The sequence below is a fragment of the Jaculus jaculus genome, chromosome X, assembly GCF_020740685.1.
Source record: "Jaculus jaculus isolate mJacJac1 chromosome X, mJacJac1.mat.Y.cur, whole genome shotgun sequence".
NCBI classification, from domain to species: domain Eukaryota; kingdom Metazoa; phylum Chordata; class Mammalia; order Rodentia; family Dipodidae; genus Jaculus; species Jaculus jaculus.
Genome location: NC_059125.1, coordinates 110,682,970 through 110,698,474, shown reverse-complemented (window position 1 = coordinate 110,698,474; position 15,505 = coordinate 110,682,970). Strand labels below are relative to the sequence as shown.

General features: G+C 36.7%; 1 protein-coding gene across 1 annotated transcript in view; it reads right to left on the bottom strand.

Moving 5' to 3' along the window:
- Nucleotides 1–2,121: 2,121 nt before the first annotated feature.
- The window catches only part of Slc6a14 (solute carrier family 6 member 14), a 30,820-nt gene continuing 17,436 nt past the window's right edge, over nt 2,122–15,505 (bottom strand). The window contains exons 8-14 of the mRNA XM_004671481.2: nt 12,257–12,485; nt 10,083–10,208; nt 8,294–8,412; nt 7,539–7,638; nt 6,430–6,539; nt 3,200–3,367; nt 2,122–2,283 (exon numbers count right to left, since the gene is read on the bottom strand). Of these exons, the coding sequence (XP_004671538.1) occupies nt 2,122–2,283; nt 3,200–3,367; nt 6,430–6,539; nt 7,539–7,638; nt 8,294–8,412; nt 10,083–10,208; nt 12,257–12,485 (1,014 nt within the window). The remainder of the gene's footprint in view (nt 2,284–3,199; nt 3,368–6,429; nt 6,540–7,538; nt 7,639–8,293; nt 8,413–10,082; nt 10,209–12,256; nt 12,486–15,505) is intronic.

Here is a 15,505-nt window from a genome sequence, read left to right as displayed (position 1 = left end):
CCAGCTCTGTTCTGTGGTGTGTGTGTGTGTGTGTGTGTGTGTGTGTGTGTGTGTGTGTGTGTGTGTGACCACAGGGAGATAGGTGGTAGTAGACAGGAAGTGAGGACATATGACCTCCTCCTGCACTTTCACACAGTGACTTCTGCTCTTACCCCACTGCCATCATCAATGCTCCACTGCAAGGGTCACTAGGTGATATCAGAAGATTTTCATCCACCTGGAGAGGACAGGCCAGCCGAGAGTGACCCTTCTCCCCCACCATTCATGCTCCCATTTTAAGAAAATCAGCCCCTCCCTCAACTTCCCTTCTCTCACTTCTCGAGCCCATCCCCCTCCTGCAAGCAGCTTTCTCTTGTCTTCTGACAGCATTGTGAGAACTTTTGGGGCAGCTACAATTATTTCAAGTCTAAATGGGAGTCTCCTGGCGTTTAATTTAAAGTCACAAGTGAAGTGTTTTCTATATAAGGGGCAAAGTAGTAGGTGTGGGGTACTGAAGGACATCTCCACAAATATGAGATATGGCTGTTTGGCATTGTGAATCTAATTCCATGTTTTTCCCTACACTCTTCTTGGGAAAAACACACTTGCAAATCAGTATTGCTATACAACACGTTTCTAATTTCTAGCTCCTCTGAAATCAGCTCATTTTCCTATCCAGACTGTCATCTTCCAGTAGTATTTGTGGGTTCTCAGACACCAACAAACATGTATGTATTTTTCTCTTTTTTCCCAGGTAGAGGCACCCCAGTCGACTTCTGTCACACCAGTGCCAACTCCTATCTCGACAGCTAGGAGCAATCTTGAGGGCATCCCTGTCAACAACTTCAATCTGGATGTCTTCAAGAAGGCCTCACAGTCAGTAACCATGCAAAAGCAAATTCTGATCAATCTGAAAATCATGGAGTATGAACTGGCAAAGTTGGAGCATTTCCTCAAGGCCAAGGATTTTCATGATACCTTAAAGGTCCATCCAAAAACCCAGACTCAGTGACAGTGACCACAATCATTAAAGACACTGAGTGGACAAAGCTGATTGCTTCTGTGAATTCTTCTTTAAAAGGGCAAGGAGTCCACTGTAGAAACAGACCCCAGACACCTACGAACTTTGCTATGCTTTATTTAAAAGAATCAATTACATGTAGTTGCTGTTGTATATTTACAGGTGATTATAAGTGCAATACAGAAAAAAAAAAGTTTTTTGTATTTTTTTTTTACAATAAACTACCATAAAAAGTTAACAGTTGAGGTATGGCAATCCTAACTTCAAGTTAGAAAGATTCTTTTCTAATAGTTTCCAGTATAATAACACAATTTTCTCCAAGTTTTCATTTAAATGAAGAGGATTGGATGGAATTGTTTTCTACTTTGCATATTATTATTTCTATAGTTGTTGAATCTGTACAGTATATTAAGAGTTATCCATATGTATTTCTTAAGTTAATGTGTTAATTAAGATCTGTTTTGCACACCTGAAGATAATAACAGAAGTCCTTTACCACTATTTGGGTTCCACTTTTAAAAAGGATTGCTTCTGTTTCATAGCCCACTCTCCCAATTACATGCTTTTACATTTAAAAGGTGCCATAATTTTTCATGATGGGCAAGAACCACCCATAAAACTGATATGCATTTTTATGTTTGCTGGAAAACTCCACTCTTCAAAAGGCACCAATGTATCCTGGAATGTAATGTATATCAAAATCAAGAAAAAGTATTTCTAAGCTTTAGTGATCCATGTTTCAAATACTATTCTATAAAATCCAGCACAACTAGGAATTAAACTTTTTAATGTACTAAAGTACATAGAGGCAAATAATATTGGAAATTTGTAAAATGGAAATATAAGTATTTCCTATGTAATCCTCTCATAAGGAAACCTTCAGTATAGAAAAATATTATGATAATATGTACGAAATGTCATTGTAAAACAGAAAGCTATGTGTGTATTATACAGATAGCTAATCCTGAAAGAACATTGATTCACATTTTTTATATTCCATTCTTAAGTGAGAAAATATTCATCACCCTATTGTGAATAGGATATGTGCATTTTCCCACTCAACAAATAAATAAAAAAATTCCTATTCTAAAAAAAATCACATTATATATTAACCAGTTATTTTAAAAAGCGACATCAAATTCTGTTTTTCCACTATCAGTAACAGTAGGTATTTCATGATCAGTCTCTTTTTCAGGCTCAGCCATGTCTTTATATCTCTCCCCACGATGTTTCTGCAGGTATGGACCCCAATTAGAAGCTGGTCTACAGCAGTTTTTAATGCGCTGAAATGGAAAAAAAGTCAATATTTTTAAGTGTGAAAGTGCACTTTATATTTGCTTTATTACAAATGATTGTACTTCAATTCTAAGTTTATTTGATAACAATGATTATAATCAAATAAGCCATGGATAACTTACTGTTGATAGAATTCACTACAGAACCAAAATAACCAACTCTATAAATTATTTTTAAAAGGCACATGAGTCCAATAGAGTAATATATTTCTATAGGCAACTTCATTTAATTCTCAAATAATTCCATTAACAGGGAAAAGGTGGTGTGAAGAATTAATCCAGTGTGTTCAAGGACCAAGGAAAGGGAGTTCTCAGAGTTAAACCATTGATTTGGATCTGTTTTTGAATGGGCTTGCACAGTTACTTAAATCTAAGACACTTGAACCTACCTTGCCATTCTTCTAGTGAGAAGAATAATCAACTCAGGTGTCCTAACTCTCTATAAAAAGAGGATAATTCAGGCGCAAGGTAGGGTACAAGGTAATTTACCAGGCCTATTCTGTCTAAATCCTCTATTAAATTTGTATTATAGCTAGATGAAGCTTATGACAGAGATTACAGGCAGAAAAAGCAAATGAGTCATTTGCTTGTAATATCTACAAAAGGTAAGTAAATCCAAGCATAGAGATCATAATTGTTGCATGTTAAAAGACTAAAACAGGACCTGAGGATATAGCAACAAGCAAGGCCAGACTCCTCCCACAAGGAAATTCCAGTAGAATATAGGGGAAAACACAAATCTATATCTAGAATTGATTGCAATCAACTACAGATGATTATGGATATAGAAGGAGCCATAGAAAATAATTAATTAGATATCATGCAATCTCATCTCTGCCACATAAGTAAATTAATCTGATTTTTCTCCCAAGTGCTTATTGCATTGAAAGTTGAATGTGCTTACTTGGCAGATGTTTCCTTCAGCCTGAACTATCTTTATGATAGCCACAATTGGAATCCAAATAATGCAGAAAATAATCATGCACCAGCCCAGAGCAACTCCCCAAACAGGGTATGGGATGTCAGCATACTCAGGTCTCTGAAATTTCACCAGGGACCACACTAAAATTGCCTGTAAAGGTAACAATTGCAAAGACAAAAGATCAGACTTTAAGGTACAAATGATTCACAGATTGTTTCCATTCTTAACAAGTTATTTATCAAGCAAGGTATGGTGGCTCCAGCTACAAATCCCAGAGGTAGTAGGACTAACAAGGCTAGCCTGAGCTATGTACTGAGATATCAAAATCAGCATGGGATACAGAACGACACCTTGTCTCAAAAAAGAAGCAGTTTAACAAAAATTTGAAAATAAGCTATAATTAAGGGAGTAAGATACGAGCCAGATTGTAATATTATTAAATGAACCAATGTTATTTTATTTTTTTCCTTTATTTACTTATTTATAAGAAGAAAGAGCAAGAGAGATGAGAGGAGAGAATGAATTGATACACCAGAGCCTCCTGTCACTGAAAACAAACTCCAAATGTATGCACGACTTTGCGCATCTAGCTTTATGTGGATACTAGGAAATCAAACTCCCAGCCATCAGGTTTTACAAGCCAATACCTTTAACAGTTCAGCCATCTCTCCAAACCCCAGTGTTCTACTTTTACTTTGAGTATACTCTGTGAAAACTTTTATCTCCACATACTTATAAAATATATGAATATTTATTCAGAATGTATTTCACAAAATACTTGACCATATAAAATACAGGAGTAAAATAAATTTGAATTTTGTTATTTATTGAGCTTGTAACTTTTTTAACTTTAAAATTTTTTAATTACTTGAGAGGGAGAAAGAGAAAAGATGGCTTGCCAGGGCATCTTAGCACTGCAAAGCAACTCCAGATGCATGTGTCACTTTGTATATTGCTTTATGTGAGTAGTGGGGAGTTGAATCCAAGCCAGCAGGCTTTGCAAACAAGTGCTTTCAACCACTGATCTATCTCCCCAGCCCTATTTTTTTTAATTTAAAGAATTGGGGGTGGGGTCTGGAAGGGTTGCTCAGCAGTTAATTCACTTGCTTACAAAGCCTAATGACCTAGATTCAATTCCCCAATACCCACATAAAGCCAAATGCACAAAGTGGCCAATGTGCCTGCAGTTTGGCAGCGGCTAGAGGCCCTGGCACATCCACTCTATCTCTCTTCTCTCTATTTCACTGTGCTTGCAAATAAATAAATAATAGTTTTTTTAAAAAAAAAAAGAATTATTTGGGTTTTTTAGCAGATAGGTAAAAATTGACATTTTCATGATGTGCCATGCCAGTTTCATATACAAATAAACTTCATATGCTATTTAATTTGAGATAAACACCTACACAAACATTTACATTTCCTTATTTCATAATTGTCTAAAATATTTTCCTCTTAATTTTTTAAAAATGTATAGTGCATTATTGTACATTGTTGTCCTACTGTGCAATAGCACACCAGCACATCTCTCACTGTAATTCAGGATCTGCTACCCTTCACTGAGTCTACTCTCAACTTCTATGAGGTCATTTGTTTTTAGGTCACACAGTATTCCTTTGTCTATGCCTGCCTTATTTCACATAGAATAATGTTCTCCACACCATCTACAATATAATAGACATTTCATTCTTTTAAAAAATTTTTATTTAAAGCCGGGTGTGGTGGTGCAGGCCTTTAATCCCAGCACTCAGGAGGCAGAGGTAGGAGGATCGCTGAGAGTTCGAGGCCACCCTGAGACTACATAATGAATTCCAGGTCAGCCTGAGCAACAGTGAGACCCTACCTGGAAAAACCAAAACAATTATTTATTTCCAAGCAGAGAGAGACTGAGTGCACCAGGACCTCCAGCCACTTAAAACTCCAGATGCATGTACCTCTTTGTGCATCTGCCTTTACATGGTTATTAGGGAATCCATTCTGAGTATTTAGGCTTTACAGGCAAGTGTCTTTAACTGCTGAGCCATCTCACTAGCCCCAAGATTTCATTATTTTATGGCTGAATACTATATATATATATATATATATATATATATATATATATATATATATATACACACACACACACACACACACACATACATATGCAAGGCAGATGGCTTAGCGGTTAAGCACTTGCCTGTGAAGCCTAAGGACCCGGCTTCAAGGCTCAATTCCCCAGGACCCACGTAGGCCAGATGCACAAGGGGGCGCACGCATCTGGAGATCTGGAGTTTGTTTGCAGTGGCTGGAGGCCCTGGCACACCCATTCTCTCCCTCTCCCTTTCTCTCTCTCTCTCTCTCTCTCTCTCTCTCTCTGCCTCTTTCTCTCTCTGTCTGTGTGTGGCTCTCAAACAAATAATTTTTTTTTTAATACTGGTGATTATACGCACATCCAATATATTGTAAATATATATATATTTTTTTCATAATGGAATACTATTATCAGTAGTATAAACACATACATATATGTGTATATATACATGTATCACATTTTTTGAAGCAGCGTCTCTGTGCATATCAGGCTGGACTAGACTCAAACTTACAGTGATCCTCCTGCCTCAGCCTCCCCAAGTGCTGCATTACATGCATGAACCACCATGGCTGGTATAAGTATCTCACCTTTTCATCTATTCATCAGCTGATGGACACAGGTTGTTTGCATTTCATTGCTGATATAGTTATGCAGTGAACAGGGAAGTGCAGATGTCTCTTTTTTTAACACATTTATTGAGTAGATAATTATTTATTATTATTTTATATTTATTTATTTCCAAGGAGAGAGAGAGAGAATGATGGGTGCACCAGGGCTTCCAGTTGTTGCAAAGAAACTTCAGATACATGTGCCACTTTGTCATCTGACTTTACATGGGTACTAGTGAATTGAACCTGGTTCATTACACTTTACAGGCCAGTGCCTTAAGTGATGAGGCATCTTTTCAGCCCACCAGATGTCTCTGTAACATATTGAGTTCACAGTTTTTGGACATCTACCTGATAGTAGGGATTACTGGCAAGGATGTGTAAAATGGGAAAAACATTGCACAACACTAGTGGGAATGTAAAGTCATGCAGCAATTACACTATTTACTTATTGTGTGTAATATGAATTGTTCTCAAAGTTTCTTCTTAACATTTGAGTATTACTGATATCAAATGCATGGTTCATTATTACTTACAGTCAACAGGATAGGTGTAATAACAAACCAGCAAGCTCTCCACCAGAGCCAAAATATCCACCTCTTTGCTCCAATCATCATTTCTATGTCTTCAATGAATCTGTTTCCTCCTAAACCAAACGACATCAAAAAGTACAATGAGGGCTGGAGAGATGGCTTAGCAGTTAAGGTGCATGCCTGTGAAGCCTAAGGACCCAGGTTCGATTCTCCAGGTCCCACATAAGCCAGATGCACGTGGTGGCGCATGTATCTGGAGTTTGTTTGCAGTGGCTAGAGGCCCTGGTGTGCCCATTCTCACTCTCTACCTCAAATAAACAAAAGAAAATAAAAGAAATTCATTACTACAATTATTTTTTAAAAAAAGTACAATGAGACTTTGCTCTATTTCCTCACATAATCAGCCAAATAATCCTTCTATATTTAAACATTTTGCTAAACCATGATAATAAAGTATGCACTTGTAATGGCCTTCATAATATATTTTTGATTTACATATAATTATTAGCAGTAATATTATAAAATTATAATTATAATAAAATTAATGAAAAGGCATCAGTTAGAACTGTTAGAATAAGACTCACAGAGCTGGGCATGGTGACATATGCTTTTTTGTTTGTTTGTTTTTGGTTTTTGTTTTCGAGGTAAGGTCTCACTCTAGCTCAGGCTGACCTGGAATTCACTATGCAGTCTCAGGGTGGCCTTGGACTCATGGTGATCCTCCTACCTCTGCCTCCTGAGTGCTGGGATTAAAGGCATGCGCCACCATGCCAGGCTGTGACATACACTTTTAATCCCAGTATTCAGGAGGCAAAGGTAGGTGGATTGCCATGGGTTTGAGGCCTACATAATTAATTCCAGGTCAGCCTGTGCTAAAGTGAGGCCCTATCTTGAAAAACACCACCAACAACAAAATCATGTACATGACTGGGCATGGTGGTACATGCCTTTAATCCGAGCACTTGGGAAGTAGAGATAGGAGGATTTTTGTGAGTGTGAGGCCAGCCTGGGCCTTCAGAGTGAATTCCAGGTCAGCGTGGGCAACAGTGAGACCCTGCTGTTAAAAAGCAAATAAAAACAAAACTCATAGACAATTCATAGTCATCATTTACCATAAATCCAGATAATTCCTGATATTTCCAGTATAGCTGCAATCAAAATGCCCCATCCAGCACAGAAGTGGTCAATTAGATTAACCCAGTAAATTCCAGCCTGCAAAATAATGCACCAGTTACTTCTAAGTATATTTGAATTGTGTTTCTGTTACATGAAGTGCTCAAATATAAACTATTAATTTGAACTTAATATTAATATATGAAAAACAATGTTTCAAATATAAATTCAAATGTGGGTTTAACTATCTCAACAACTTTTGTCATTGGGAAAAATAAGTATTTAGAATAGTTGATTATACAAATAGTTCACCATATCTCTGTGCTCTGTATAAGCCACCAAGAAATGTACAATATATGCTTAAAGTTTATAATTTTATTTTTCTCTGTAAAATTGTCATCAGGAGCCAAGTGTGTTGGTGCACAACTTTAATCCCAGTACTTGGGAGGCAGAGGTAGGAGGATCGGATGTCTGTGAGTTCGAGGCCACCCTGAAACCATATAGTGAATTTCATCCAGGTCAGACTGGGCTAGAGTGAGATTCTACCTCAAAAAACTTGTCATCATTAGGTCTCCTCCTCTGCAAAGATATATGTACTATAAAGTTACAGTGGGGGAGAGGGAAGGGGGTAAAACTTGGAAAACCTTGATCCAACTTAGAACTAAACACCTCCTGAAATCTTAATACATTTATTTAGATTTTAAAGTATGTCCTAACTAGTATTTGTTAACAAAACATAAAAATGTTAGTATACCTGAGTCACACAGATGAGACCAAGAAGAAACATAACCAAGCAGCAACCCAAAGTTATAGGAATCCTCAACGTCTTCATTGCTTTGGGAAATAAATCTTGAATTGTTGTTGTAATTGTTTCTTCAGAAGAAAACAGTAAAATGTTACATTTCAACTGGATGAGTTGTTGGTTCTCACCGAAATCATCTGAAGCTCTATTGTTAAGTCTATCTCATAAGTTTTAATAACATCAACTATAAAGGTGGAGGGGAAATGGTGGCAAAAGGGATGAATAAAAACAAAGTATAATGATATTTGTATGAAATTGTCTCAATGGAACATATCACTTCGTATTCTTACCTTTAAAACTAATCGACACAGAAAGAAAAATAAAGCAGTACTGAAAATGTATAGACAGGGTACAGTTCTTTTGCATTTGCAAATGTGTATCACCTCTGATACTGTACAATTATTAAACTTTATTAACATAAGGGTAAATGTCCAAGTATTGAAAAAGTCTGAAAATAAATTTTTGCAGTTTACTGTGATTTTGAGCATACAAAAATAGCTTTTATGGACTGTGAAGACAATTCAGTGGTTATATGCCCTTGCTTACAAAATTGTTTTTGTGTAATATGCAATTACTGACTTTAACTTAAGAACAACTATGAAGAAACCTCTCTGAAGGGTTAACTGACTTTGAAAGGGTTGTAGGGAAGGAAGAACTCCAGAAGGATATAACTCAGGTGAATATTTGAATAAATGACATGGAGGTAGGGAAGACTCTAGGTTTAAGAAGTAGCTGATTATGGTGGCCCACACCTTTAATACCAGTACTCAGGAGGCAGAGGTAGGAGGATCATCGTGAGTTTGAGGGCACCCTGAGACTACATAGTGAATTCCAGGTCAGCCTGGACTAGAGTGAAACCCTACCTCAAAAAACCAAAAAAAAAAAAAAAAAAAACAAACACCTACCAGAGGAATATGGATTTGTCCTATAAACAGATTAAGGAATATGTTTTATAAAAGACAATGATGTAAAAATTGTTTCAAAGTTTCTAGTTGTGTACCTTAGGGAAAATGCTTATGAACATAATGCCACACATAAGGATAATTATTGCAGCAATCTGTGTAATTTCTTAAAAGTTATTAAAATCCCCATTGATAGAGTGATAGATTGAATCTATATGTTTATGTATCAACATTGATTCTTATTTTTGTTTTGTTTTGTTTTTTCAAGGTAGGGTCTCACTCTGGTCCAGGCTGATCTGGAATTAACTATGTAGTCTCAGGGTGGACTTGAACTCAGGGCGGTCCTACTAACTCTGCCTTCCGAATGATGGGATTAAGGCATGCGCCACCATGCCTGGCTAACATGGATTCTTAAAACATGTAAAAATTATAAAAATAATATATATGCTATAAAACTTCATATATATATGAAACACTTAAAATTATTCTATTTATGGACTATGTAATAAGAGATGAACATGGACTGAATAGCATATGGTCTCTACGAAAAAGTGAAAACTACATTTTGTGAGACAAATGTAAGATATGTCAAATTCACCTGTAACAATTCATTTTCTAAAAATTATCTGAAGTGAATACAATAAATCATTAATACTTGTTCCTGTTGGGAGTCAGATGCATGAGTATGTAAAGTATGTATGTAAAGTCTATTAAAATACTTTATAAAGATTATTCTGTGAATAATAGCTAGAGGGGAATAGGATTAAAAAATGGGATGGTTTTAAGTAGAATAAACAAGAATAAAATGAGAGTTATTTAGCCATGGGAGTATTACTTACCAATAGAAGCAAATTGAGAATCAAGACCCAAAGTTAAAAGCATAAAGAAAAATAATATGGACCAAAATGGACCTCCTGGGAGTTGGGCTAGAGCTTCTGGATAGGCAATGAATGCTAAATCAAAACCTAAAAGAAAATGTAGCATTTTAAATTAGTTGCCGAGAAAAATCCTATATTTGAACATTTTTTAAAGGAGTATCCTACAAAAATATCATCTTTATTGGGCAATACAATTCATGACATATTGTTTTTATCAACTATCTCATATTCACTTTTCAAAATGTTTGACTTAGTATGCTAATGTGCACAAGTGATACGAATGGAGCTAGTAAGACAAAAAATTTATATGGAAAAACATCACATGGGGATTTTAAATATTCCAATACTCTTATTTAATCTGTTTTCTACTCTAAGATTGATGTCTGGTGTGGTGGAGCATGCCTCCAATTTCAGCACTTCAGAAGTGGTCAGAGGAGGATCTAGAGTTCAAGGTCATCCTCCGCTACCTAGTGAGTGTGAGCCCACGCTGTGCTACATGAGACTCTGTCTCAATAACAACAAAGATTGTTGAAGAAGGAAAACTGCCTTAAATATCAGAAACTTAAATCAAATAACTTTATCCTAGCCCAGAAATACTTTTTTAAAAGGACTATCTACAATGATACATGTACCCAATAATAAACTTTTTAGTCTTCAATCACATTTCCAAATGTTTACCCAGAATTACTATGAGTAATGCCATTTTAATGAATACCAGCAAAATCATGGATGATAAGATTTTAAATTGAATCGTTTTCTTTTGCAGGTAGGGTCTTACTATAGCCTGGGCTGAACTGGAACTCACGTTATAGTCCCAGGCTGTCCTGGAATTCACAATGATCTCCTACTTCTGCCTCCTGAGTGCTGGGATTAAAGGCATGAGCCACCACACCCAGTTGAATCATGTTTTCTTTTTGATGATACTTTCAGAGATGCCTTGTAATTTGTCCCAATTTTACTATATGGTTCTCAGCTTTAATACTTTTAGCATCCTGAATTTCCCACAGAACAGACTTAAGATCGCTAAATTAGCTTTGAAACTAGACTAGACTCTATCACTTCTAATCATTTGACTTTGAACAAGACATAGATAACATTTCTCAATCCCCTATGAGGAGCTGGACACTAGATGATCTTCCAGGTCCCTTCTAGTCCTGAAAATGTGTTATTCATCAGCATTTCTGTCAAGTGAAACTATATGATAAAATGTTAACAAGAAGTTACTACTTAAAGAATCATAGCATTCTTTTTCTAAGGACCTTTTGTTTGCTGTTCATCTATTTCAAGGCAGGGTCTCACTCTGACACAGGCTGGAACTTATTATGTAGCACCATGCTGGCCTTTAACTCACCATAATCCTCCTTCCTCAAGTGCTAAGACTAAAGATGTGCACCACAATGCCTGGCTTTTTCCTAAGAATCTTTACACAGATATTAACTAATATTTGCAATATTTCTAAATTTAGAATGTTCAATCATCAGATTCATTGAAAGCCAGACACAATTATATGCATACAGTCTCTTAAATCTCCATTATTTATGTAGGTGTGCATACAAGTTTACACTCAATACTGCAATTGTACATAGAGAATTTATACATAATAATCTATCTCTTATCTCTCATGATATATGGAACATAATAGCATAGTTCTTGCACTTGTAACTGGGCAATAAGTGGTGCATAGTAAGGACAAAATAAAATCCAGAAAAATATGGTCTTCTTGAACAATTCCTTGAAGTACTCTTGCTTATTTAAATCATTTAAGAAGTATTATATTAAGCCTGGCATGATGGTACATGGTTTTAATGCCAGTACTTGGGAAGCAGAGGTAATAGGATCACTGTGACTTTGAGGCCAGTCTGGGAATACAAAATGAGTTCCAGGTCAGCCAGGGCTAAAGTGAGACCCTATCTTGAGAAAACCGAGAGAGAGAGAGAGAGAGAGAGAGAGAGGGAGGGAGAGGGAGAAAAAGAGAAAGAGAAAGAGAAAGGAATATTATATTGAAACAAATTACAGAAGATGAAACCAGACAATGCAGTTTTAATCATGAGTACAAATTTCTACAAACTATATCAGAGTTTAGCAATTGTGCTACATTCAGTTGATCAAAGTTAATAATATATAGCATTATATACCTGATTTTACAACTTGAGAGACTTCTTTTCCAGATATATGAGCCATGTGTCCCAATATGGAAAAAATAGCAAATCCAGCAAACACACTAGTTATGCAGTTTGTCATACAAACTACAATGGCATCAGAGTAGCAGTTGTTATTGAACTTGTTGTAAGAGGATAAAGCCACTAGGCCACCCCAAGCCACTGAAAGGGAATAAAATATCTGAGTGGCAGCATCTTTCCAAACCTGTAAGAGAAAAATTGAGATTTTAAAAGTATGCTCTCAATTTTAATTAAAATGAAATATTAAAAAATACACATTATAAAACAGTGAAATACACATCTAAGTACTTTCATCCTAGCCTAAGGGAAAAATAAATACTATGAGGCCAGGTGTGGTGGCACATGCCTTTAATCCCAGCACTTGGGAGGTGTAGGTAGGAGGATCACGGAGAGTTCAAGGCCACCCTGAGACTACATAGTGAATTACAGGTAGGTCGGCCTGAGCTAGAGCGAGATCCAATCTTGAAGAACCAAAAAAGGAAATTCATAAAACTGTTTTAAGATAACTTAACAGAAATATAAAGTGTGGGTATCTGAGGTTTGTATGAGTTACTTAAAGCACAGCAAAGGTGTATCTCAACTGTATTCAAATTTATGAGGCTTAATGAAAATAGCAGATTTACTGCTTACAGAATATGTAGCTATACTAAGGTACTTGAAATAATTGTACATTAGGGCTGGAGAGATGGCTTAGCGGTTGAGCGCTTGCCTGTGAAGCCTAAGGACCCCAGTTCGAGGCTTGGTTCCCCAGGTCCCACGTTAGCCAGATGCACAAGGGGGCGCACGCGTCTGGAGTTCGTTTGCAGAGGCTGGAAGCCCTGGCGCGCCCATTCTCTCTCTCTCTCTATCTGTCTTTCTGTGTCTGTCACTCTCAAATAAATTAAAAAAAAAAGTTTAAAAAAAATTTAAAAAAATAAAATAAAATAAAATAAAGAAATAATTGTACATTAGCTCATATTCATATGAGATTTTACTATATCCAAAGTGCATTGATTAATTTTATCATGTTAATGACCTAACAGATAGTGGTCTTTGAGTTAGAAGTGATTAACAAACAAGGATAAAATGAGTGAGGCCTAAGAGAAACTAAGAAAAGCATTAAAGTGCCCTATGGAGACAACAAAGTATGTTAATCTCCAAGACTAAAATAGTAAAGTGTTATGGTTCTAAAATAATTAGAGTGTGCATAGTTAATCATTGAGTGAAAATTGGTTGGTATAATAAACGGAACCAAAGATAAGGAATTAACGTTTTAATTTTTAAAGTAAGTGAGGGCTGGGGAGATGGCTCAGCAGATAAAGGCACTTGCTTACAAAGCCCGCTGGCCTGGGTTTGAGTCCCCAGAAACCAGACAAAGCCAGAAGCAGAAAGTGGTGTACCTAGAGTTTCTTTGCTGCGGCAAGAGGCCTCTCTCCCTTCCTCCCTTTTTCCCTCTCTCCTCTTTCACACAAAGAAATAAATAAAAATGTTGCAAAAGATAAATAAGTGACAGATTTCCATGAACAAAACTTGATGAATTTGACACTGACATTTCTTACCAGAAAAATTCTACAGCAAATAATTCAATACCTGATTGTAAGTCTTGAGAAAACAAAACACCAGGGCTAGAAAGGTAGTTCAATTAATTGGTAGTGCTTGCCTAGCATGCAGAAAGCCCTTGGTTCCATCCCCAGCGCCACATAAATCAGGCCATGATGACACCTGCCTGCCTGGAATCCTAGTACTTGGGAGGAGGAGGACTTCAAGGTCATCCTCAGCAACATAGTAAGATTGAGAACAGCCTGCTGGACTACATGAGACTCTATCTCAAGAAAAAAATGTCTGGAAGTTAGTGTGAGGCCCATGAATAGCAAAAAGCACTGTGAATATGTGACTGTGGAGTACTCAGTGCTAAATGAGACAATTCTGTCATGACCTCCAAGGCACAGGGAACATTATGTAAGAGACGGCAGAAAGGATGTAAAAGGCAGAGGATGGGTGCTTTGGAATGCTGTATTCTGGGCATGGAGTGGCTATTGCATTCAATACTTTGAAGTACCTGTTGTTACCTGCACAAGACATGTCATCATAGATGATGGAAGAAGGCAAAAAAAAAAAAAAGCCAATGAATACAAGAGGGAATAGTTGGAAAAAAGAAGAGTTCCATCCAGGCATGGTGGCGCACACCTTTAATCCCAGCACTTGGGAGGCAGAGATAGGAAGATTGCTGTGAGTTCGAGGCCACACTGAGACCACATAGTTAATTCCAGGTTAGCCTGGACCAGAGTGAGACCCTACCTCGAAAAACCAAAAAAATAAATAAATAAAACAAAACAGAAAAAAGAAGAGTTTCAGTAGAGGGGGCCAAAGGTAATGGCAGGGGATTGTGATCAAAGTACATTATGTACATATATGAAAATTGGCAATTGAAAGTTTTTACCCAGGCATGGCATCACATACCTTTAATCCCAGTGCTAGGGAGGCAGGTAGGAGGATCACTATGAGTTCAAGGCCACCCTGAGACTACAAAGTGAATTATAGGCCAGCCTGGCCTGGAGTGAGATCCTACCTCAAAACACACAAAAAAAGTTGTTTTAAAAAGAAGACAATAGCATTTAGCATTATTAGTATGGCAGGTAGGATTACCATAGCCTGCCTTGAATTTAATGTGTTTAGTTTACCCGAAGCTTAATATGTGCCAAGAATATATTGAAAATACTTCAAAACTACAAGCATGTTTGGGCTGTATTTATAGAAGCATGATACTAAGCTAAGCTTATTGTTAATGCCCTGTGCGCTTAAAAATGTACAGGATTTTATATCCCCATGACACATAGTCATTACCTGGAGATAGATTCAACTTAAAAGTAGGTTATTCAATTCATATTCATGAGATGTTTAAGTTTCTGATAAAAGTAATAGTTTTACTTATGGAATGTTGAATTCATGTCAAGGTTGTGCTGGGCATGGTGGCGCATGCCTTTAATCCCAGCACTCAGGAGGCAGAGGTGGGAGGATTGTTATGAGTTCAAGGACAACCTGAGAAGACATAGTGTATTCCAGGTCAGCTTGGGCTAGAGCGAGACCCTACCTCGAAAATCCAAAATAAATAAAGAAATAATATTAAAATCAACATTTATGATGGTTATAGCAAAGGAAAATTCAACTTGGAAAATAAACAGTAAAAGGACTGCAATAATTGTCATCAAGATATAATACAAGTAG